Below are 26,678 nucleotides of genomic sequence, written 5' to 3' on the forward strand. Positions count from 1 at the left end.
GTCCCTAATCATTAGTGCATATCTAAATCATTATATATATATATATATATATATATATAAATGCATGAATAATGTACATCGAAATAAGTTCTTAATCATTTACTTTATAAATTATGTTATTAATCATCTACAACTCCTTAATAATTGATTTGTAACATATATATTACTTCATTTACAAATGGGGAATCCATCATTTATAAAGTATGAAAACACAATGAAGCACATAATAGACGAGCTTATTAATCAAGAATAAAACATTTATAACTGTTGTGAACTGCATACTAATGAGTGTTAATGTAGGAACAATGCTTTATAAATGATAAATTCAGTGTTTACTCATACTGAACTAATGCTTCATAGCGTGTATATATATATATATATATATATATATATATATATATATATATATATTCTCACTATTGTTTCCCATATGATAAGGTTGGTTGGCCTTCTCTTGCAGAGAGGCCTAATAAACATTTCCAGTTATTGGTAATCTACCACCTTACATCATCATCCTATGCAGACAGAGCTGGTGTCTCAGCAGGGACCAGGCAGGCTGGACAGGCTGAACACTGCTCTCTGCGTGGTCTGCGCTGAGGCGCTCGAAGCAGGCATTGTGAAGATCTGTCGCAGCAAAGAGGCTGGGACATGACAGGCACTGACTAGATTCTTGAAGCTGTGATTTTAACCGTGGGAAATTGCTGTTCGATGAAGAGAAAAAGTAAAGTAGACAGCGGGTTGTGCTGCCTTTATTTAATACTGTGGGGTTTGCATGTAATAGGGTAGGCATGTCCTGATTGGTCGACTCTGCAAAAGCTAAGTTTGAGTGGGTGAATGCGTTCTTGTGATAGGAGGAGAGTATTACCCAGAAGAGGGGAGAGTAAAAACTGCTTTCAGGCAGTCGTCATCATTGTAAATGAGGGCAACCTCAGCGAACTTATCAAGTATAAATAAAGGTCTGAATATGAAAACTAAACATTAATCTCATTCTTTATTTCATTTTGCAGACAAAATCTTTTTGTACAGCAAATGGTTATTTATGTCTTTTTAGGTCTGTTTTATTCAGCATCGTTGACACATTTCATTTAATTTCCGAAAATCAAAACCTACATTCAGTATAATTATCAGTGAAAACATAGGAAAAAAACTTTTTCCCCTGAAATTCTGATCCCCTAAGTGTCACATTTTGGAACAAAAACTCTGAATAAGGGAGTTGTGGTCTGTTTTTGTGTTGTAGTCTGTTGTAATTCTATAAACACAAATGCTCATCGTTTTACCTTTGGTGAGCTGAGGGATCTCCTCAGGCTGTAGACGGATGGATCAGCATAGATCACGTCGTCCCTTATCCTCCCTGGAAACCGATCAAAGCGGGCAGACGGGGATCGAGCCGGCGAGGCAAAGTTGGGTGGCACCGGTGAGTAGGGTCCTCCTAATGATGACGATGGTGACCTGGGGACAGACCTGGAGCGTGGTTGGATGGACAGACGTCTCATGGATGTTTCCATTCCACCATAGTACGTTGGGCCCCATTGGTCCCTGGGCATTGGAGGTTCATACAGCTGATGGGGTCGGTCTCTCAGTGAGTGACGCTTCTCGTCGACAGTCCAGCGTCGGTCGTATGCCCCCACACCAGAGACAGAGCAGATACTGTCAGGTCGCACCCCTGATGGGTACAGGGGGTACTCTTCCACATACGTGGGGCCACCTGGGTAGCCATAGCAGTCACCCGAGAACCCGCGGTTCACTGGGTAGCAACAAGATGGGCTGGAAGTCATGAAAATAGAGGGTAATAACTGAGGGTGTTTAAACCAGCAGCAGTGAATAATAAAAAAAAAAATATATATATATATATATTAGTGCTGGGCAAGTTAACACGTTCATTTCGCGTTAACGCATTCATTAATTAACGCCGACAATTATTTTATCGCGCGCTAACGCATTTAAAAAAAAACCTGAAAGACAAGAGACAATACAGATACATAACAACAAGAGGATGATAAGAACAGTGGGATAAAAGCCAGCAAACATCCTATAGTCAGACTGCCTCATGTTTATCGTTTTGTATTGGAGATATGATGTCCCTTCAGGGTTGCCGTAGAGAAAAGGCGACTTCCGCTGCTCTCCCTGGAGACTACTGGCCATCGCTGGTAAAGTCAGCAGACACTCACATGTTAGTGCACCTATATGCTGAAATTCACGGTAAACTCATTTAAACGGCACAGATCGGGAGCGAGCGAAGGACTTTGAAAGTTAGCGGAAAGATTAATGTGAGACAACATCCGGTTTCTTCAGACCAACATCCGGTTTTCAGAATAAGATGCCACAAAGTATGAATTATATTCACATTAAGTATGAAACATGCTACCTGCATCTCGTGAACCAAATGTTATTGCCCTTTAGTTCATATAGCAGTACTTTTAAAATAAAAGTGCGCAATACTCTACTTTATAATTCATTGTTGAACTTTGCCATAACAATGCGATTAATCACAAAAAATCCATGCGATTAAATATTTGAATCGTTGCCCAGCACTAATTATATATATATATATATATGTGTATATATATATATATATATATATATATATATATATATATATATATATACACACACACACACACAGTGTAGCTTATATATTTTGTTGATGAAGGCAAAGCTAAATTAAAGAATGAAATGATGCATGTCAGGGAGGCTGTATTATAACACACACTTGACCTTGATAAGACCTTTTTATTATAATCTATAACACATTTCACCTTGAATAAATATACACTTTACACTTGTTTATTAATCCACTTCACTAACCAAATACTCCACACAAGGAATTTGAACTTGCTGGAAATAGGTTGCTGAGTCTTAGGCAGGGCTTTGATAAGATTTCTCAATGTTACTGCATACCACGGAAATAATGAACACTAATAAGGAGGTTACCTACTGAAATGATCAAACCAGTAACAATCAAACAATACTACAGCAGCACCATCAGTGCTGTTACAGCATCATCCTTAAACTAAATGCAGATACCACATTGAATAAGATGTGAAAAGAGAGACGTGTGTCATATTCCTCCTCTTCTCCACTGATCTACCTGTTGATGTTTTCCTGGGAGGCCATGACCCGCCGCTGGTTGACCCACTGTTGCAACTGGACCATGGAGGTCTTCCTCTGGGCCACCCTCTCTGGAGCCGTTCTGGGCACAAAGCCTCTCCTTAGCACCACATTATCCTGCTGCTCCCTGTGGTCATTTGATGGGCCAACACCCACCTCTGGGTGTCCCTGGGGGGCACAATGTTGACTGTGACTCCTGGATGGAGGGGGTTTGCTATTGCTGTTGTGGGGCATGGTGTTGCGAGGGCCATATTTGCCCCAACCATTTGGATGGTGACTTAGGTGAAAGGCGTCGTCAGGAGCAGGTCCTCCCCCTTCATCTACACCTTCTCCTCCACTTTCTCCTCGTCTTCCATCATTATTTTTTCCCACTTGATCGGAGCAGGGGGTAGAGGGTGTGGGTGTCTCAAGGCTGTTGACCCCATTGATCTTAGGGTTGGGGGTAATTTCACTGTCAGTGTCATTGTGTGTTTGTGTATGAAGAGGCTGCTGTGTTTGTTGGTTAGGTGCCTTGGTCACCATGGTGTGGTTGAGATCCGCTATGGTGTTCATTCTATGAAATGCGGAGGGGAAAAAAAGGCATGAGGATAGATGGGCAGTTTTGTTCCAAAATGATTACAGAAGCAGACATCTATTTGAATACCAGAACATCTCAACATCAGACCAACAGTTTTGTTCATTTCTCTTTTTAACCAGCTTCCGACCAACAAACAAAACGATTCATTGTTGCTTACTATCTTTGATCTGGTTGGTGTTCACACTGTTGTATGAGTATACATGAAGTAGGTCATTTGGTCATTGGACAGTTTTGATGACTGAATCTTCCTTCATCATCAGCACAACACAGAGCTAAGAGGCAAAAGCACTTCTACTAACTGGCTGGACTAATTAGCATCTTCAGCAGTGCTTGATCTGAGCCAGTTCTCAAGCATGGCCTAGGTTAGAGTTCTGTCCACTGCATACTGTTACTTATGGCTCACTTTCTAATACAGAAAGGAAATATAGTTTTGGTTGGTTTACATGGGTTCATTACCATTGGCAGCATGTGCACCATGCTACAGAGCCAAATGGATAGATTGTTCTGAATTTTGTGACATGTTATTCACTGTTAACAATTTGCTGTTTTTATCATTTTATTTTTATTTTTCAAGTAACCCTTCACAGTTGTTCAGCTTTGTAACTGGTAAGAAATCAGTTGCTTGTTAAACATATTTTGAGATGTGGACGTATGATGAACGGAAGACATAATGGTGGTGTAAATACCATAAAACAACTCTCATACTGAGTGCATTGTTGCCCATTACAGAGTCATTCCTGATAGTACCACCAGACAATCTAATTTGAATGCATAGTACCTTTAAGATATGAATAGCCCATACTAGCCAATACAATACTGCCATGGCTGGCCATTTTGGACAGACCCAATCAAATCGATAGTCCATGTGTGTATGAGTGTGAGAACCTCTGTGTTAGCTGAATGTCGACCTCTGCAGCTTCGCTCATGGCTCTAATCCATTCTTCCTGTTCCTCATGGCTGTCTGCGCTAAAGTAGTATGTCCTGGTCCCAGCGTGCTGCACCTGCATGCAAAACACAACAGGAGCCTTCAACTCCCTGTCCTCACCCTCCTCCTTCTCCAACCTCACCTGCAGAGGGAGACAAAACACAGAGATGCAATGCATGAGTAGCCGTCTTAGACCCATCAATCAAGATATTAGCATTCTCAACATCCCATCACCTTTATGCCAGAAACTTGATCTGCTCATGCAATGAAGAGGCATGATATTAAAGATGTCACGGTAATTCTGGTTTATTATTATTAGTAAAGCACTTTATTTGGATTATTTAGTCATGTGAAAGATTATAAGTGACATGTCAGGTGTACTCTATGAATGCACAACTACTGTAAAGTAAGTCAAATGGATCAAAGTTCAAATAGGATGTGTGTCTCTAAATTGTGATGAATGCCTGCAATAGACAGTTTGAAGGTGTAAGGACTGACAGGTGTGGTATGCTATACAGATTAGTGATTCATGGAATAAACTGTAGAACTGCAGGGTTTGTTTCCAAGCTGTGTGACTTCTGACTGCTCATGCTTCTTTCTAAGCAATGCCACCGTGTTCCCAGATCCCAGCAACTACCTTGGTGAGCACAATATTGCTGTTACTCATAAAATGAATGGACAAAACTCGTGTTAAAGTAAACCAGAATTATCCTTTCATTATATCCATGCACATTTCCCTGGTCAGCTGTTTGTATTAAAGATACACTCACTGATTCTGTTACAGTTCCAAACAGTACCCCTTAAACCCTGATGTATCCTCCCAGATCACGTTTTGAAACTCCGGCTAGTTCACAGTTGAGTTTTAAAACATTATAGCGTTTGCAGTGGTAGTACTGGTTGCGATAACAAAATGACAGGGTGTACCTCTGAACAGCAGATTGGACATGCAGACACTAACTAAATAACCCAAACATGAATCCTTATGTGTCCAACAGTCATGCAGGAGCTGTAATGATGGATTCTTCAAGACGGGCAGTTAATGAAAAGAATGAAAGACATATCAATTGTAAACCTACTACCTTCTAACATAAAAGGAGACAACGATGCGCCAGCAGACCTCACAGGGGTGGACAGAGGAGGGAGGAAGATGAGACAAGAAGTGGGATGACAGGTCAATGCTGGTTCGCATGGTGTTAGAGCCGAAACACATGTATTCTGTCAGGCAGTGGCTCGGAACATCTGTAGGCTCGAACTATCTGGCATTACATACAAACTACATGAGCAGGCTTTAGAACATGAACAACAACAGTTCAAAGAGACATGAGCAGACATGTCCCGAGATACTACGTGTGCATTGGTCACTAATGAGGAAACCCTTGTATGTCTAAAACAAAGCTACTGTGACCCAATTGATACAGAAATGCAAAACTATGAAATATAACAAACTAATAACAATCACAGTTGTACAGGAATAAATGCACCAACGATGCCATATGATTATGTAATATGTAAGCCAAATACATTTCAGATATATATCACAAGAGGGCAGCAAAGCATGCTGCAAGCTGGACAAAGACACATTCACTGACATTTAGTAAGCATTAGCTTTGGCTAAAAGTGACTAACAGCCTCTCCAAAAGACCTGAGATTAAAATGCCAATGTTATATATAAAAAAAATAAAAGAATCTGAGCTTCAAACTGTTGGAAGATGATTATTCTTCCTTAAAGACTTGGTATGAGCTCAGTGTTTGCTTTCTACTTAAAGCCTACTTCTGAAACGTCAGACATCAGATAAATGTAGTGGAAGAAAAGACTACAAAAGTTCGTGGGTATTTAGTAAATGTACTGAATGACCCTCTCTGCTGTATATCATACATGACAATGATGCTTACATCCACCATGATCTAAATAATTGCTTTATCTAAACTCCTGCTACTTGTGCATGTAGCATGTCCATGCTAGGAATGGCATCAGTCATACCCAGGCATTAGTCATACCCAGTCATATCCATTCTACAGCCAAAGTGTCTATGCTACAGCCCAATTTCTTACAAACCAGGCTCAAAGGTATTGGGAATTACACCCTTGATGCAACCTCACTTTCTGTATTTTGCTGTTATTTAATTATTGAGATCCTGTAAGTGTCCTGATGAGCTGCTTTCTAGATCTGGTCCATTGACGTTTCATCGCCTCCAGTTTGAATTCCTTAAACCAGGAAGTATATGGGTTCATCCTAAGAGCCTTCTCCTGCATGAGACTAAAATATGGAATTATTTACTGATTATGCACTCAGTTCTCTTTTGCTACAGAGCTTATTGTCTTCATAGTTCAACAATCGAATGTGTGTGTGTGTGTGTGTGTGTGTGTGTGTGTGTGTGTGTGTGTGTGTGTGTGTGTGTGTGTGTGTGTGTGTGTGTCAGCGATGCCGTGACAGTAAACACATTGATTGTGTCTTCGACCCGCTGAGTGCAGCAGCACTGGCTGAAGATAACCTGTGTGTGTGTAGGAGGAGGAGCATACTGTCATATGACAGCAAGAGGAAATGATGTCACTGATAAACAGGAGTCACTTCCTTCCACGCTGGAGCACTCTGAGGCTCCTCCTCCAGCAGTGATGCAAGGTGATGCAATTGGCTGAACTGGCTCTTTAGTAAGAGGCAGCAGTAACCTAGCAACAGAGGTGGGTCTATGGGAAGAGTGTGTGTGTGTGTGTGTGTGTGTGTGTGTGCAGCCTCCCTCCTTTGTCCTTCCTTTGTTCATTCATTCAGGTAGTCAGAAGGAGAAGAATGAATGCAGGAGAGAGGAATGGTGACATATATCAGGATTATCTCTTACACTTCTCTTCTGTTGGCTATGATCAATTACATTCTTTTGTCTTAAATATTATTTGAACAACAAAGGAAGACAAAGTACAGAAGGCCGTTGAGATAAGAGGAGGGAGGAAGGAAAGATGGAAAAACGAAAAAAACAACACAGAAAACCAAGTAATAAAGAGACGATCAGATTATAATTATAATAAGAAACAAAAAAAATGAAAAGGGAGGGAGCAATGGAGCAAAAGAGAAGAAGTGTAAGGTAGAAAATAAGGACGAAAAGATGAACAAAAGGAGGAAATGAAGGAAAAACAGAAAAAAGGAAGAAGAGAAGGACATAATGTGTTCAAGATGCTTTGAAATGTCAAATCTATTTGTTGGAAAGTGTATGGTAAATACTTTTCTCCAGCTCACCTTCCATTAAGACTCTCAAAAGCTTCCTGTTCAGCTGCTAGATGTGTGTGTGCGCTGTCAGGTGTGCTGCACTGTCCTGGTCCGTATCATAGGTGTTTGGTCAAAGGAAATGTGTGTGCGTGTGTGTGTGTGTGTGTGTGTGTGTGTGTGTGTGTGTGTGTTGCTTGACAGGACTGAGAGGGATGCATTTCCTGATGATCTGAGGGCATGTTGGACTAGTCAGGTACTCAAAGTGTACATACAAACATACACTGACATACACGCTCACGACCACACACACACACACACACACACACACACACACACACACACACACACACACACACACACACACACACAGCACTCTGTGTCATCTGTCGCCAGGATGTCACTTTACATTCATGACATTGAACACTATGATATTTTCACGGTAAGACAGATAAATAGCATGAGATTTCTGTGTGTCATTGTTAGCGGTTGTCTAAAATGATATTCGGTTTCGGTGTCAAAACCACTTTGTTAGGTTTAGAACAAACTAGTGCTGGGCAACGATTATAATTTTTAGTTAATGCGCAAAGTTCAATAGTTAATTCAAAAGTACTGCACAAAAGTTGCACTGAACAAAAGTGCAATAACATTTGGTTTGCAAACACTTGAAACAAATAAGGTTATTTTTAACAGCAGTATTCTCTTGACACAGTAGCAGTTATAACACAGTTATAATGATTCTGATAATAGATATTCAGCAGGTGTTCACAACTTTATCTGCATGTGTGTAAGAGATGAAATCTGAAATATACACTTTGAAAACTGCAAACCTATCTACATCATGTTTTTTATGTTTGTTAAATTCTCAGTAGCGATAACTAAATGATATGCTTATTATACATATTACAAACAAAACTTTGCAACGCTGATTACCGTAATATGTGTGGTATTTGTTCTAAATGTACGTTGATACATAGAGGGTGATAAGAAGCTGTACCTGGAGGGACTTAGGACCCAGGGGAATGTAGGTGAAGCAAGAGAACCTGTAGTCTGTACCATGGCAGTAACCGGCATGAGGAAGTTATGCTAATAAAGAGTTGCAGTTAAGAGCAGCAGCAGCAGCAGCAGGAAGTAACGCCACACAAACACAGCTGTTCACATCTCGCTGCCCGGTTCTTGTGTTAAAAATGTCTGCTTAATAATTTAAAAAAAGCTGCGTTAATATAATTGTCAGCGTTAATTAATGAATGCGATAATAACGCGTTGACTTGCCCAGCACTAAATAACACATGATTTTGCTTAAAATAACTTCAAAAAAGGTCACGTTAAATAAGTGCAGGAACGTAAAAGGAAAACACGTCACAGCTTGAAACACTTTGGGACACCGGCCTCCTGGTTGCAAGTCCTGTGTTTGTTTGACCCATCCATCTCCCGTCCCGCCACATTTTATACTACGTCACTTATTCAGAGCGTAGCATTTTCCCAAGGATGCATTCACACTGCAGTCAGTACAGACTACATGGCGTACAAATGACACCTTCAAAATGAACACTGCACTTGATCACGTAATGGCAGGGGATACAAAAACATGGTTAGTCTTGCAACTGGGAAGCTTGCAGGCAGGCACAAACTCGTTTATCTCTTTATCTTGAAAGTGCACACGCTAGATTAACAGCAACTCACAGCCTCAAACACATCTACCTCGTCTAACCTCCGTGTGGAATGTGCCGAGTAACCCTCGGATCCCAGTGCTGAGCATCACCTGTTTTTTACCAACTTGTGGATGTATACAGGTCAGTTGTTTTATTGACTGGGAAGGTGTCAATGATTTTAACATAAACTGATGAAAGTCAGCAATCAAAAAGCAGCATGCAGTACCTACTGCAACAACAACTACGCAACAACAGTCATTTCAATCTGTGCTGTTAATCCTTTCCTCATCAATTCAGCAGTCATCTGTTAACTTAACCTTGAGCTGTTGACTCTGCCACGTCTAAACTTTGCATTTAGTCTGAACACACCTTTTGCCAGAACTTTAGGTTACTTACGTAAACGTGGTTCTCTGAGTAGCATGACTTAGATTTCTCACTGTCGCCCCCTTAAATATTTACACAAGCACTAGCATTACCCCAGCCCTGAGTGGCTTCAGCACCCCTGCGCCTTTATATATGAATAACTGAGTTCTATAAACACTTGTGGAATAGTCTAGTCCTGTCTTCTTTTTTGTCTCTTTTTATTGTCTACAAAAGTGAGTACAAAACAACTGCAGACAAGTACATGAACACATATGCGACCCAATGAATTACACAAAGTAAGACAGAGACAAAAGCAAAGGAGACATAAGCAAACTGAGGAGAAGAACATCGGTTTGAAGAGTGAGAAACGGAAGTCCAGCTAAATGTATATAGATGGATGTTTGTGCGTGTGTGTGCGTGCGTGTGTGTCCATTTTATGAGTGATCCGGTCAATGGGTGAGTGAGGGGTGTCGATTTACACATAAATACACAAAAACTACACAATATCGTTGGGGGGGAGGAGAGGCGAGGGCGGCAGTGGCCGCTGGGCAGGCACCAGACCATCAAAGGAATGGCCACCAGACACAGGAGGACAACGGGTTAGGTGGGGAATTGTGCAATGACATTGATTGGATTTATCATTAGTGTGCGTGTGTGTGTGTGTGTGTCAATGACGTTACAATGAATCCATCTTTCTTTAAATAAACTTTGAGTTTTGAAATGAAATGTTTGCATCACAGGATTCTGAAAAACTCCTATTCAGTCACCACTGGAGTTTAATTCAAAAAAATACTACAATGCTAATATTAGTGTCGCCTGATCTTGACCTGCCACTGTGCAGAAATACCAGCTTTAAACACAATGAACAGACATGCAAAGATAAAGGAACTACACAGCATTCAATGTTGATTTAGAATTTGAAATTGAACGTTATAAATTATTCTTCGAGCTTCCAACTATTCGGTTAAGACATAGAGTTGTCATATATTTATGAGTTTCATATTGCGTTTACTGATTGGGGGGGCACTCCATTTACTCCGGTGTCCTTGCACCTGGAGTATTCCCCAGTCCTGTGTTCAGAGGATCGACTAGCAGTGGACACTTCGGAATGTTGCTTCAGTCATGAACACAGGAAGAGAGAGAAAGTAGCACAACAGCCCCAAAGGAATCAACACTTGTCTTTTCACAGCAATCTGATAGTTCTGTTGAACTGTTTGCTTTCAGGAAGGGTGAGGCTAAGCTCCACAGCACATGCACACCACACATACACACCCATAGGTGTAACCCTATGACTCTGGCTGTTGTGCCACAGTCAAACACACACACACACACACACACACACACACACACACACACACACACACACACACACAGAGAAGACTCTTCTTACTGAATGTCTCTTGACTACGGCCACACCTCTACAGAGTCAGGTAGTAAAGCTGCAGGTACAACAGGTTCGGACAGCTCTCTGACCCTGGATGAGCTTGATGTTATTTAATAAAACAAGATTAAAGGCAGGTCTGGATTCTTGTCGGAGACACTTATCCTCAAAGATACAGATCCAGTCAGAGTGATCGGGATGAACGATAATCTGATTGTGAATTTATTTTCAGACCTTTCTGCACCTTTCTGTAACAACAGAGTTGTTTAGTATGAAGTTGTTCTCAGCCATGCTAATGAAATCTGGTGCACACATCCTAAGTGTGACTTGCAACCACTTCGGTGATCCTCTGACTTTAAATCCAGCATCATCATGAGGTCAGAATTTCTATCTGTTCAATACTTTGGTTTATGACCAGATACCTCCAGAAATGACATTCCCCTCAGCCTTCGAGTTTGTATTAAGGTCTGATTAGCATTAGAAAATATGAACCTGCTAACACACTCAGATAAAATGGTGAACATAGTAAATATTACCTGCTAAACATCAGCATGTTAGCATTAGCTCAGCCACTAGTGTGGCTGCAGACTTATGTTGATGGATAGAAGTTTAGCCAAATGAAACCAACGAGTTCCATTCCAACACTTAAAAACAAAACCATTCCAGTTTAGACAAAGGTGTCTGGATCCCAGAGGATCGACTGGGACTTCACTTTAACTCCATTCAAACAGAATTCATAATAAAGGATTAGTTATAATACGTTTTGTGATCAAATTACTCCTCTCTTCACTCAGACCAAAAGTCATTTTTTCAGACAATAATCTAATTTTCAACAGTTTCAAACTGAAAAAATAAACAAATAAATACATGTACAACAAATGTGCTCTGAACAGGTTTGAATCACTGACTAGCTCTGGTAGGCTAATCACCTAACTTCCTTATTAGTAAGAAACTCATCAGTCATGCTAATTGGAAAACCATGTCATCCAGTATTTTAGTGATTGATCATGTTATTTATAAGCCTATTTTTGCAGCCTAGGCTTGCAGAATGGACCCTGAGGACGGAGCATGTCTTCCAGGACCATGTGGATCTATTTGCAGAGTGTGACCCTTGGGATACTTTAGGCTACCAAGAGCTGTCCTCATGATGCTTTGCAGCTTGGAGCCAGCAAGGACAATGGAAGTCATTACAGAGCACAAGTATGAACTATTCTGCATTTTTTAACTTTGCTGAGGACCTTCCTCAAAAACGAATTTAAGGAAAAGCTTTCGGAGATATTTGTGAATGGGGTCCTTGTTATTACTGAAAGGAATGATAGCTATGACACGGGTTGTAATATACTGTGTTCATCATTAAGCACACATGGCTGTTTCTAGAAACAAACATGACACCTTCAAATTAGAGAACAAACATTGTAGTAGTACATTGCGATTGGTAAAAAACCAAATCATACGTGAACTGACAAAAAGAGAAGCTTGGATCAAATATGACGTTTTCTATTTGGAAAAGTTGTTTTTATTTCGGCCAGAAGACGACGACAGCCAAAACCCAGAGAGCTGCTTGCCCAAGCTGTAACAACTCCTTTGTTGAATGATGTTGCAAATTGAGTTACATCTGTGTAAAAAATGTATCTCCAATAAGCCATCTCATAAAAAGTCAAGTTCATACTGTAGATTTAGACAGATAGCAGCAGGGTCATAAACAGAAGTGGTTGGACAAGAATCACCAGACAGCTTTGAAGGAGGCATGCTGGGACAGGACCACAGAGAGTCGGAGCCCCACCTCTATGACACCCTGAAGGAGACAAGGCCAGCATACACGTTTCAACCAGCCGTCACTGTGAAGTCTCTTCTGTACATACGTTCAGTATGAATTGTCAGCTGCTATGATTCCTTCACGTGTGGTCCTCCTCTCCTTGCTAAGCTGACACCAACTGCCTCTGATGGTGGCCTAGTCTTAACTCAAATCTGTAACAGCTCACTACTGCAGCACACACACCTGATGTGTTGACTCCATACAGATGAAAGAGGTGCACTACATTATGGTGTACTGTTTAGAAAAGAGCTACACTTTTGAGACATTGCAACGCAATGTCCGGCAGGGCTCTGGATTGGCAAATCCTAACTTTTCAGAGTCTTCAAACAGATCTGTTGTTGATCTCTATCAAACTGGGCTCGAGTACATTCCACTATCACAGACTCTTGTGTCTGGTATGTGACCCTGTTTCAAGTCTCACTTTTTCATGAGCCCAGCAAAAACATGAATTTCATGTGAAAAAAGATAATGTGCAGTTTACTTTTGTGTCCTATTCTTTGTAGTGAGACTATTTTTCAAAACTTGACGTTACTGTGTAATGTGTGTCGGATGATCACTGTCATGAAACATTCCAACCACGAACTACAGACCCAGGGCATTCAGGGTTTGTTTTCGGTATATTGACAATCAGGGTATTTCTGAGCAGTTTCCACAGAAGTTCTCACCATCCAACCGACGAAAAACACAAATCTGACAGAAATCTGAAAATGTGGAAAGTTTTTGAAATCGCAGGTCACCTTTTCTATGGTGTTCTTCAAGATCTTGGTGTCTTAATGTGGTATTTTCTAGGTATATTTGATCATTTTTATGAATTCTCAAGTGGTAAACAAAATGGTAGAAGTTTGCACCAAAGGTGCACATTAGGAGACATGATGGAGCATGGGGAAGGCATCATAGACTTCCATCACACTGTTCTAAGCCCCTTTTTACTTTCACAATTTATTTTATTTTGTTGTTGCAATAATTATTATATTTTATCATTTATTATTCAATTTCATTTCTGATCCATGACTTGAACAACTTGACACACACTACTTAAGTTAAGTGCATCTCAAATCGATCTTCAGGTTCCCAGCTTTTCAGATGATCCTAAAGACACCCCCCCCACACACACACACACTCCAAAGAAAAGAAAAACAGGTGGATGTGGGTCTCTTAGAGTGACACACACTCATTAATCACTTTTAAACACAATCTGAAATTCCCAAATTCGAATTCACAGTAACGTAGACAGACCCTCATAGAGAGAGAGAACTGATGGCAGCATGATAATCCACCAATTAACAAACAGCCGACAAAAGAGCAGCAACAAGAGAGCAGAAGAACGAGTAAAGGCGATAACAATATACCAATCTCCTGTTAGAGAAGCATAGTATAAATACAGAGCAATGACCAATCCAAAGATCACATAACCAATTCAAATTGACCAATAAGATCAAGCAGGTCACCACAGCGTGGCAAGCTGATGGTGTCCTCGCAGTCAAAGTCAGAGTCAACAGCTAAACAAACAGCTCTGTTGCACTGCTCAGACCAGTGGGATCTGAAGAGGGCCAAGTTCCACAGCAACTGAAAATATGTACAAAAATGTCGCAGTCAGTGATGGGCAACAGAACAGGCTGTCTGATGAACACCTCAATGTCGGCCAGAGTTTCACAATAGATTCATTACAGAGCGGATGTGTCAAAACAAGTTGGGTATGCTATGTCACGTAAACAACATCTAGTTAAAGACACTTTTCAAAACTATTCAAATTATGCATAGTGGGGCTGGAGAGCCAGAGTCAGGATGTGGTGACCTTAGCTTAGCATTGAGACAGGAAGCAGGGCTCTGTCCACCTACCCAGCCCAGTCTCCCGAAATAACATCCAGAGGATTTGACTGTGACCACGCTGTCTCTATCACTCAGCCTTCAAAACCACTTCAGAAGAAGAGCTTTGATTCAAAGGCCTTGTCATAATCTTTGATGTTTACTTTCCTATCTCTATATTTATTTGTTTCCAATATATTTATGGCGTTACTCTTGAAGATAAATTTAGTCTTTTAACTGTGCTGTATTTGCAATACCATGATTACTCATTTTAATATTAGACATTGAAGTTTTTCAATATTAACTCTACAGTAAGATTGGAAAGGAAACAGAGAGTCCAGTCAGGACATTAGCACCTTAATCCTTGGCAAGCTGCCTAAGAGTATATTTGCTAAGTCTATCTCCACTCAAGGTGTGTGTGTGTGTGTGTGTGTGTGTAGGTGTGTAGGTGTGTGTGTGTGTGTGTGTGTGTGTGTGTGTGTGTGTGTGTGTATGTGTGTGTGTGTGTGTGTGTGTGCGTGTGTGTGTACACACAGTGGGTACATGCCCTGGACTTTGCACCAGAGCTTGTACTGGGCATGCAAAGAAAGAGAACAACAGAAAGGACTAAATGTTCTGAAAAGTGAATAAAACTGATAATGACAAACAGTGAGTGCAGGAAGAGAAGAGGAACAGGGAGAGGAGGAGATAAAAGAGAGAGATGGAGACAGAGAGCTGTCACTGTGTGTGTGTGTTACATGCTGATGCTGAAGGGTCTAACTTTCCAACTTATATAAAGCTTTACTCAACAGTTTCAGATCCAGCTAACCTACATTACATCCTCATCGTCTCATCTTTACTCAGCTCTGACTAACAGCTCTGTTAGGTGGGATGCTGTTGCTGTTTGTCCCCAACTGTCAGAGCTGCGGATGTGATTCCTGAGGATCTGAGGAAACACAGCCTTGATCCGTTTGTTAGGAAGAGCAATTATACAATGAATATGTTTTCGCCTCCCACCAAACATAAACCTTGCAGAGAAGACCCACTGTGCCTTTAACTACAAGGATGTTTTTTATACTGGGACATGGTCTTGTCGGTGCTGTCCATCTTGGACATCACGGATATGATGCTACTAAATTGGTTGTCAATGGAAGGCATGATAAAAACCTGCATCAGTCAAACTGTTGATGATGACTGTTTGCTCAAGCAGCTTGTTGTCCACTTCTTCCAAACAAATCAACTTCGTTAGAGCTCAAAAATAGGCAAAGAGAGACTGAATGTTCGATCCACACCAATAAGTTTTAAGTTTATTGTCATATACATTTTCACATATATACGAAATTTGTCCTCTGCATTTAACCCATCCCTAGCTTATTGGGAGCAGTGGGCAGCTGAGAAGCGCCCGGGGAGCAATTAGGGGTTCAGTGTCTTGCTCAGGGACACTTCGGCACAGGACACCTAGCAGCCAAGGATCGAACCGCCGACCTTGCGGTTGCCGGATGACCCTCTCTACCCAGTGAGCCACGGCCGCCCCCAATAACCAATATGATGAACCTTACAGGGTTTCCAATTAAATGCAAGGGGATGGTTCTGGTGCATTATTTGTGGGAAATTAAGACAATTACCAACTTTATATACGCAACATCAACAAAAAGCAATATCTGATAAAAAATAAGGGAATGAGAATCTGATCAAACATTAAAACCAGACTAATGGACGTCCACATTTAACCTCCCCAACTGAACATGAAAGCATCAGTCCTTCACTCTGATGGGACTGAGAGACTCTAGTTCCCATGAGGCTCTTCAAATGTCATAAATAACATCATGTGACTCAGGCATGAAGCCAGTCAGCTTCTATCAATCAACCAAAACCAAACCAACACCCTTAACTAAGCCACAGCGATGGAATCAAGGAACAAGTTCATAATCAGTAAATCCTGCTTTTGCAATGAGTATTAACATTTCACAAAGAGCAGTTTTCAATGGTTGCAGCAATGGTTCTTTAAGGACTTGTACTCAGGAAAACCTACAGCCAACAGCTTTTCAAAACCACTGTTTTGGAACATCTCTTACACTCTTAAATGACCCAATGTGTTCCTACATAGAACCCATTGTTTTCCACTAACGTATGAGCATTGAAAGTCATATGCACTCATTATGTTCCCCAGCACCCCAGCATGGAATGCAATAACACATAGACCTCCCAGTACCCTGTGTCTCTGCGCCAGGATGTTACTGACCTTAAAGGCAAACTTGCGGGTGATGTTATCCGAAGGCTCCACTCCTTTGATCCGGAAACTAAGCAATGGCAAACTTCCTAGCACCGTGTCCTCCTTCTCATCTGTGAGGAGAAAAATGAATGTGTGAAAACCTCCTCGAAAGAATCAGAGAAACAGAATCCATGATCCAGGGCATGGCTACAACTACTGTATGAGAGAAATAACAATTACAGCCAGAGCGAGTTCATTCAACCTGCAGGATAAAAGACAGCAACACAGAGGAGTGTTCAGAGCCCAAACATGAGAGTGGATTCCAAGCTGCTCTCCTCCCAGCACACTCTCTGCTCCCACGGTGACAGCCTCCTAGAATAGATATCCATTATGGTCCGAGGGTCCCTGTGATAAGCAGCGGTAATGGCTCACACACACACACACACACACACACACCAGGATACAGCGGTGATAAATAGAAGGTCTGTAGAAGGAGAGCACCGGTGCTGACTAAATAATGGAAGGAGGCATACAAATTTCAGCAGTTGGAAAAGGAATACACTCCTCTCTCTGTGACCTCCTACCTCTTATTTTCCAAATGTAGCTCTGCAACGACACTCTCGCTACTGAGTGTGAGTGTTTATGTGTGGGTGTGTCACAGAGAGAGAGAGAGAGAGAGAGAGAGAGAGAGAGAGAGAGAGAGAGGGAGAGAGACAGAGAGGTCTGGGGGAGGGGGAAGTGCTTGTGCAATCATACAATACCCTGATCCCGGCTCTGTGTGAATGTGTGTGTGTGTGTGTGCGTGTGTATGAGAGAGAGAGTGTGTGTGTGTTGTGTGTTTGCGCGAGATAATGATCAGCCCATGTGACTCAGTGTTGCAGGAATCCCCCAGCCAACTGTACCTGCTGCTCGTCTGCGCCAATGGCACACGCACACACACGCTTAAAGGGACAGCAGGTAAATAGAGACACTTCTGCCTCTCTCCTGTTCATGTCTACCACTCACATTTGAATGAGTTATTGATGTCTGTATTTATAGACTGAAACTATGAACATGCATTCAGTATCCCCTGTGATGATGATACAAAGTGACAATGATTTACACATTAGGAGTATTTTCACAGGGGAAATTATATAAATCATATTTTTCTTACTTACTAAGAGTGAGTATCTATCCATGCAGATGCGTTTGGTTTTATTGGTCCAGCTTTGATATATCTGCCACCAACCCAATACAATGGAGGAGATTGGAATGTCATTTGAGGTACTCACAGTATTAAGACATGACAGTAACACTTGAGTTTAACAGCTGCATTAAGCCATTAAAAGCTGTATGTAAACAATTAATACATGTTTTTAACACCCTTTTTTGTGTTTATTGATAAAAAGTCAACAACTATAACTGCTACTGTGAAGCATTTGTTATTGCTGTATGGACTGAAGATAAAGATAATGTATGACATTTATTATTTGAAGTATTTTTGTCATGAGTCCTTCTTGATCTCTCAATCTCTCTCATTCTGCCTGGTTTCCGTGATACTAACTCTCTTTTAATTTCAGACCTAGCGGATGAGAGAGAGCCCTGACAACCAGGCCAAAGGACCCATCATAGTTTTGTTTTTACTCGTTGGTTTTTCGAATGTACCTAAACCGGTAGAGCCGAAGCAACTTGCCAGCACCAGGCTCACCACAGCAGAACAACAGCGCCGTCTGCAGGGGAACTGCTGCAATTTGCGACCAGAGTAGCAAACCTTTCGAGTAAAAGGAGAGGCTCACCAGTCACTCTCCAAAAGGCAATTTCACCCCTTGCGCCATGCCCATGTTGGAACTACAGAAATGTCTAACCTACCACCCGGCACCCATTCAGCAGGACTCCCTTCCCCAACCCATAAACACATGCGCTCTCGATTGACCACTCTGATATTCTGAGACAGAACATTGGGGCATGTTGTGTAATCACCACAAATCTCTAACATTCATAATCCACATATTGACTGGTGCACAGGCTCCATTTTTCAATGGAACAGCCACTGCCATAGCCTTCTGACCAGAAGCTTCATACCTGTATCCTTTTCTCATGCAAGCTCACTCCAAAGGAACACAACAATGACATGGCATTGGTTGGGTTAGGGTCTTATAGTCAACCAGGTAAAAAATAAACCAACAAATAAATGAATGAATGAATAAATAAAAAATGCCACGTTTACTTCTGTTTTCACACGGGACACAGGCCCTGATCCTGGGCGGAAGTCCTTGTACTGGCAAAAACTCCTAAAGTTGGGTTTTTCCTTAAATGCGGCTCCTACAGTCCTGTTTGACCTATTCATCCACCACAAATGAAGCTCTAGATTCAATCAAGCAAAGGGAGTACTAATGCCAAAAGGCACGATAATTCATGACATGCTCAGAAGTTATCCATAGCAGCGCAGCTCATGAAGTCTGTAAGAAGGATCATGCCGGCCACATTCAAGCAAAGTGCACTGGTCATTACTGACCTCATCACAAACTACAATAAGTATGCTCAGTTGGCATACTGACAACTCTTCCATGGCGTACCGGTGTATTCTTACGGCTCGTGTCGATCTGTGGGCTTTTGAAGGATATCACAGTCAGTGCTTCTCAGACTCTAGCCTCCCTCTACTCCAGATTTGATATAATCTGCATCGTGTGAGTTGCCTCCCCGGAAGCTTTCATGTCTGGGGCAAGCAACGGAAACACAAACAGCTCACATTCATGAGTAAATCATTCGTCAGAATTTCTCAATGCACCACACTTTGGGAATCCCTGGTCTAATGTACTGTTGTCAACAGTATTAGGACAGGACAACTTCTGGGTCTCACCGTAGAAGAGAGGATGTCTTCTTAGTTAAATAAAGGTTATTGCATTTCGACCTATCATAACCCCAGTCATTGCATCATAGTCCTCGTGACCTCACATGCTGGTAACTTTATTTTGTCATGTGGTATCGCATTCAATGCAGCAGCACAGGGGATATGTTAGTGGAATTACATACGTTGCAGCAGCAGCATTGGGTATCTGTTAGTGCAGGGATTCCCAAAGTGCAGCCCAAAGGGGGGGCGCGAGAGGAAAAATGTAATGGTGGTCTCATGGTGCAGTCCTGTCTCCTAAAAATTACGTTCCCCCAAAACTAAAATGCATTCTCAATTATGTTTGACCACAAACGTATTTTTTCCCTGATTATGTTTGTGTTTGATATATTACAAATAGGTTTCTCATCAACATATCTTTGCCATACTCTAGTCCAGTGGTTCTTAACCTGGGTTCGATCGAAAAGCACGGAGAAAGCTAAAACTTATGCTGCGTTCACACCGAACGGGGCGCTCGGTGTGAACGCACCTTAAGGAATAGATGGTCATTCATTTTTAAAGCGGCGGCTCACTTGATCGCAGTGTGTGTCTGCCGAACCCCTCGGCAGACACACACTGCGAGGTAGTTTACATGTAAAGTCAATGCACAGACGGGAATGGTTGCGAATGACGCGAATTTCCGTCGGGCAGCGCGAATGACGCTGGAAGCGGCCGTCATTCAGACGCAGTTGTGCGACTACAGATAATATTATGAACCAAGACACAACAAGTATAAAGCAGAACTAGTGGTTAGTTCAATGGTGGATGAAGGAAACGGTACTGTTTTTAGGGAGATAAGGCACGGATATAAGCCCCGCCCCCTTTCAGGCGCGAATGCCGCGAATTACCCACATACATTTTCAAGCGGCAGCTCACTTGACCGAGTATCAGCGGCTGACGGCTCACTTGACCGCAGTAAGACACACGCAGTATAGCCCGGTTCACACTAGCAATGTCGGCCATTTTTGTCAGCTGTCAAAACATTTTCTACAGACAATTTGGCAACACACAATTTTTTTCAAACTAAATTCATCCCACGTATTATTCGTGACGTCATGCCATCATGGCCATCATTGGCTGCAGCTGATCACGCCACATTGCGCTGTTGTTGTACGCCATTTGTGATTTTCAATCCCTTCATACTAACACGCGCGAGCAAACTGTGCTGTCATTAGTCCGATTTGTATGCGGCTCTGTCGTTTTAGTTTTTTTTTAAGGTGGGGGGAGGGGGGGTTGGGGGTGCATGAACCCAGTCGGGATGTAGAAGGGGGTGCGTGGCCTAAAACGTTTGGGAACCGCTGTGTTAGTGGAATCACATACATTGCAGCAGCAGTATTGAACATCCTTTAGTGGAATCACATTTGTTGCAGCAGCATTGGGCATCTGTTAGCGGAATCACATACCCAATGCTGCTGCTGCAATGTATCTGTTAGCGGAATCCCATACATTGCAGCAGCAGTATTGGGGATCTGTTAGCGGAATCACATACATTGCAGCAGCAGCATTGGGTATCTGTTAGCGGAATCACATACATTGCAGCAGCAGCATTGGGTATCTGTTAGCGGAATCACATACATTGCAGCAGCAGCATTGGGGATCTGTTAGCGGAATCAGATACATTGCAGCAGCAGCATTGGGTATCTGTTAGCGGAATCACATACATTGCAGCAGCAGCATTGGGTATCTGTTAGCGGAATCAGATACATTGCAGCAGCAGCATTGGGGATCTGTTAGTGGAATCACATACATTGCAGCAGCAGTATTGGGGATCTGTTAGCGGAATCAGATACATTGCAGCAGCAGCATTGGGCATCTGTCAGCGGAATCACACACATTGCAGCAGCAGTATTGGGTATCTGTTCGTGCAGGGATTCCCAAAGTGTGGTGCGCGCACCCCTGGGGGTGCGCGAGCTGCCTCTAGGGCAGGGGTTCTTAACCTTTTTGACCTCGGGGCCCAACTTTTCAAGTACAAAGTGTCCCGGGGCCCACTCTGACTATATGCATCAAAAGTGTCAGACAACCTGTAGGTCATACAGAAACAGAGCAGTGGGCCTTTGGAGTCAGTACAAATTTAAAATTTGTGTCCGCATAAAATAAAAAAGTATCTTTCAGTATAAATAACTGCCGGTGGCTGTATCTGTACAGGTAAAGGACAGTATAGGGCTGTAACTACACTATCAGTGAACAACTGCCTCAAATTTGAAGAAGATTGGACAAAGTATGACCATTCTACAGTGTTTCTTCCATGAAGAGATCCAGGCGGAGCTCTAAAAGGACATTTGGAGACCCAAATGGACACATGGTAACCACATGATATTCTGACACACTAAAGGTGTTTCTCCCTTTATATTTTGATGTTATATTATTTTCCTTTTATTATTAGCCTTTGCAAATTGCAAAAGCAATGTATATATGGTCGAAGACATGGTGTGTGAGTAGCGGACTTGCTGTGGTTAATGGCTGCGACCGAGTGCACGAACGAGAATGAGAATAGCTCAGTTACGCAAACGTTGGTTGACGGCTTATGGAAGAGGAGGATAAGGTTTGTACTATAAGTACTCGTGTTTTCTGAAGGTAGTAGCTCCATGGTAACATCCGCTAGCACGTTGTCGGGTCTGTAATGTGTCTTTTTCCGTCAAAATGCTGCAAGATACGACTTGCAGCGGTTATGGCGACTTTGGACAGTGTGTGTGTGGGCTCCTTTTGTGGAGAAACCATAAGAAATGAAAGAAAATCGATGATTTCTTTGCAAAGATGAGGATTTTGGGCATGCTGGGATACCAAACACGGACATGTTTTGTGACGTATTTGCGCAAACAAGCCATAGGAACGGAAGGGGAGGGGATCGAGGATGCCGGTGTTGAACAGGCAAAACCCTTGTTCAATAAATGAGATGATACAATGTGATGATCACAAAGACATTTATTATCATGTGTATGGAAACCTGCATACACAACAAGAAGCCCAACAGACTTTCCCACGAGCGTTGGATGTTTCGTCGCTTGGTGTCGCTTTATTTTTGAAGGCTCCAGTGCTTCGTTTGATAGCATTAGCCCACATTCCACACACTGAGCCCTCGGCTCTGCCTCGTTGCCTCCGTTCACAAAGCCGTACTTAAGAAAGTCAGGGTTGTACTTGCACACACATTTAGACTTTTGGGGGGTATGGCACGACTGTCGTCTTCATTTTTTCTTTTTAATAACTTATCCATAACTTTCGCTACAGGCTAGCGGCTAGCTGAGTGTCTTCTTCTGCTTATTGCGGCTTGTTAAACAACTGACCACCAGGTGGTGGGAAGTTATATCGTAACTGAGCGTCTCATGGATAACAGTAATATCTCTGGTGTCTTCAATTGATAACCTATGCGGTCCCACGGCCCTCGCGGCCCACAGGTGCAAAACTGAAAGTTTTTCGCGGCCCTCTAGGTGGCGCTCGCGGCCCAATCATGGGCCTCGCCCCTATCATGGGCCGCGGCCCTATCATGGGCCGCGGCCCTATGGTTAAGAATCACTGCTCCAGGGGGTGCGCGAGAGGAAAAATGTAATGGTGGTCTAATGGTGTAATAATTAATATTAAATATAATTTTCACAAAATAAAAACATGAATGTAACAGACTGTCTCATGTTTGTCGTTCTGGTGTTGACGATGATATGTCCCTTGAGGGTTGCCGTAGCGAAGGCGCAACCCCCGCCTCTGGCCAAAGGAGAAAACAATAATAAAGAGAGTAGCCGTGGGCTGATACAAGATGTCTAATCTCCCGACTCCAGTTATTACTGTATAAGTGCCCTTATACACAAACCCAAGACGCTCGGTTACATGCACTATACAAATTCCCCTTGTAAGATTTCAATTTAAAATTAAAGACGTACAATTTAATAAATAAATGCACTTCTGCTCCTGCCGCCAGACTGTCTTTTACGTACACTAGCTAGCCTAGCTTGTGCAGCTAACTTCAGCTAACTTCATTCATTCAGCAACATTCATGCAAATATGATAAGCTGGCTGAAAATCGGGGAAACTGTCAGGTGGGACATCTGAAGCTATCAGAGGAGAGGGACAGAGAGAGAGAGAGAGAGAGAGAAAGGAATCGGAGGCGAGAGGAACGGAGAGGTGCATTGGGGAGAGACCGGGAGAAGAAATCGAACGGGAGTCAGAGGAAGATGAGACGGAGGAGACCGAAAAGGAGGAAGGGATAGCACAGACAAATCGGGAGCACATCGGCCCATCGCGGAGTCAAGGTAAAAAAAGAGGAAACGAGAGTGAGCATCAGACTGGGAAAAAAAAGAGGAAATATGATGAAAATGATCTGTGTCTGGGCTTCACTTGGATTGCCAACGCAGATTCCCCAAAGCCACAGTGCGTGGTGTGCAGTGAGGTTCTGGCTAACAGTCTGAAGCCCTCTTATTTACGTCGCCACCTGAACACCAAGCATGCCAGTGCAAGTCAAAAGCCCCTTACATTTTTTTATATAGAAATTGGAAAAACAGCCAAACACGACTGCAGTCTCATTCTATGTATGGTTAATTGTAAATTAAATGTGATAATCTGCCTCTGAGCCTGTGTGTGTGTCCTCGCCATCCTTATTGCTCTTCTTTTTTTTGCAGTTTGCTCGCCACGCATGAGCAAACTGTTCTCTCATTGGTCCGATTTCTATGCGGCTATAAATAGGCTCTGTTGCTTCTTCTTTTTTAAGGTGTGGGGGATTGGGGGTGCGTGAACCCGGTCGGGATGTAGAAGGGGGTGCACGGCCTAAAAAGTTTGGGAACCGCTGTGTTAGTGGAATCACATACATTGCAGCAGCAGCATTGGGCATCTGTTAGCGGAATCACTACATTGCAGCAGCAGTATTGGGTATCCTTAGTGGAATTACATACATTGCAGCAGCAGCATTGGGCATCTGTTAGTGGAATCACATATGTTGCAGCACTGGGTGATTAGTTAAAATGAATTTAATTTATTGCAGCAGCAGCATCATGAGGGATTCTCATGTAAGGTCCGTATAGAGTTCCGTCTTGACCTGCTCTATACAATAAGTATAGATATATTGATTGTTCAGGCTCTGCCCATACTTCTTTCAAGTGTGCCTCCCTCGTAAGTCATGATTTAACTGATGTTGGAGTTTTTGCGACTGCTATTATTTTCATTTTGTTGCCTGCTATCATAATCCACTATTATTGCATCGTTAAGCATCTAAATTCTTCCGTAATTATGCCTGCCCACATTCTTGAAACATGCATATAACTGGTGGTGGCGTGTTGACTTAACGGCTGTTTTGCTGCTCACTGTTTCCTCTTATCCATTATTTCCAGTCAAAGATAACTCGATTAATATATAATTCAGCTAATCACTAATATTAGGGGTGTAACGGTACGCGTATTCGTATTGAACCGTTCGGTACGAGGCTCACGGTTCGTTACGCATGACGAACCGAAAACGTTTGAATAAAATTTTTTTTTTTAAATAAATCGATTTTTTTAAAACCTTTATTTAACTAGGTAGTCCAAGAACAATACAAGATGTATGTAACAATACTACATAACATTAAGTAGCAGTTTTTGTTTGTTATGCTGATGTGTTGCTAAGAAGACACCCCAGAAGATGGGTCACTCAGGTATAGTTCCATCATTGTTCAAAGTCAAAGAATAACTTTATGATGTTAGTTGTAATGAATAAATATATTTTAAAATCAAGTACATTTCTCTGGCATTTATAGTTTTCTACTGTACCGAAACGTACCGAACCGTGGCTCCACTGTATCGTACCGAACCGTGAGTTTTGTGAAACGTTACACCCCTAACTAATATTCATGTATTCAGCTAATTCTTTACATCCAGGTATTCTATTGCCATTTGCCATTTACTTAAAACCATTGTATTTTGCTAATAACTACTCGTGTATTCTGCAATTGTTTCATTTCATCATATTCTACTACTTGCCCATATTAATTGTCTTCTGATATGTGGTGTCATATCAATCATATCGGGTAAGTGGTGTTATATTGTCATATCTGGTAAGTAGCGCCATATCCATTCTATTTTTACAAGTGGTTCATATTCTTGTATTCTCATAATTGTGTCATCGGCTATCTGCTACATTTTCAGTGCTTCTGTAATTGTCAGATCCATCGCATTGCTAATACTCAGATCACTGCTGACCTCTTTTGGTTAAATCCATTCAATGTCTTATGAGTGATGTATGAATCATTAAAAGGGACAGGAAATGGAGACTTACTGCTTGGCGAAATCTATAAAACGGCATGCCTGTCATTCCAGTACACTAGCCACGTATTCTTAGCTCAAACCTTTCCTATTCAGGTGACTGCTGACCATTAGCCATTGCTGGCTAGAGCCTACACTGCAAAAATGTTAATCTAAGTAAGATGAAACTTAGATCAAGGTGTTATATTATCCTGTCAAGTATCCTGTATTCTGTTATGGTGTTAATGTGCAAACGGAATAAATGGATCAACGGATCGAAAGAAAGACAGCGCATTGGACAGTGAAATGTTTGTGGAGCACGCGTCCGAACAAGTTCTCCCGTTCGCCCCCCATCACAGTCGGACTTTGCAAAGAGGTCTTTGATGAACTTGAAAGGATCTTTGTAGAACAGTGTTCTTGTTTTTTCCCTCTTTCTTCAGAGTTTCCTCAAGTCCTCTGCTCTTCGCAAAGTTGCCAGTCGGCTCTTGATGTCCGCTTGGAGTTGTTCAAGGCCTTCTCTCTCTGTGTCAGAGGCTTTGTTCCATAGCTTTTTCATCTGTCTCCTTTCTCTGACTAGCCTGTCCATTTCTTGCTGTCTCCTGG

General features: G+C 42.1%; 1 protein-coding gene across 1 annotated transcript in view; it reads right to left on the reverse strand.

Annotated features, from left to right (window-relative positions):
* plekha6 (pleckstrin homology domain containing, family A member 6) overlaps nucleotides 1-26,678 on the reverse strand; it is a gene marked incomplete at its 5' end in the record, with an annotated part of 116,503 nt that overhangs the window by 40,499 nt on the left and 49,326 nt on the right. The window contains 4 exons of the mRNA XM_079296858.1: nucleotides 1,278-1,764; nucleotides 3,089-3,661; nucleotides 4,571-4,752; nucleotides 17,043-17,143. Of these exons, the coding sequence (XP_079152984.1) occupies nucleotides 1,278-1,764; nucleotides 3,089-3,661; nucleotides 4,571-4,752; nucleotides 17,043-17,143 (1,343 nt within the window). The remainder of the gene's footprint in view (nucleotides 1-1,277; nucleotides 1,765-3,088; nucleotides 3,662-4,570; nucleotides 4,753-17,042; nucleotides 17,144-26,678) is intronic.

Source organism: Melanostigma gelatinosum (genome assembly GCF_949748355.1).
Source record: "Melanostigma gelatinosum genome assembly, chromosome: 3".
Classification (NCBI taxonomy): domain Eukaryota; kingdom Metazoa; phylum Chordata; class Actinopteri; order Perciformes; family Zoarcidae; genus Melanostigma; species Melanostigma gelatinosum.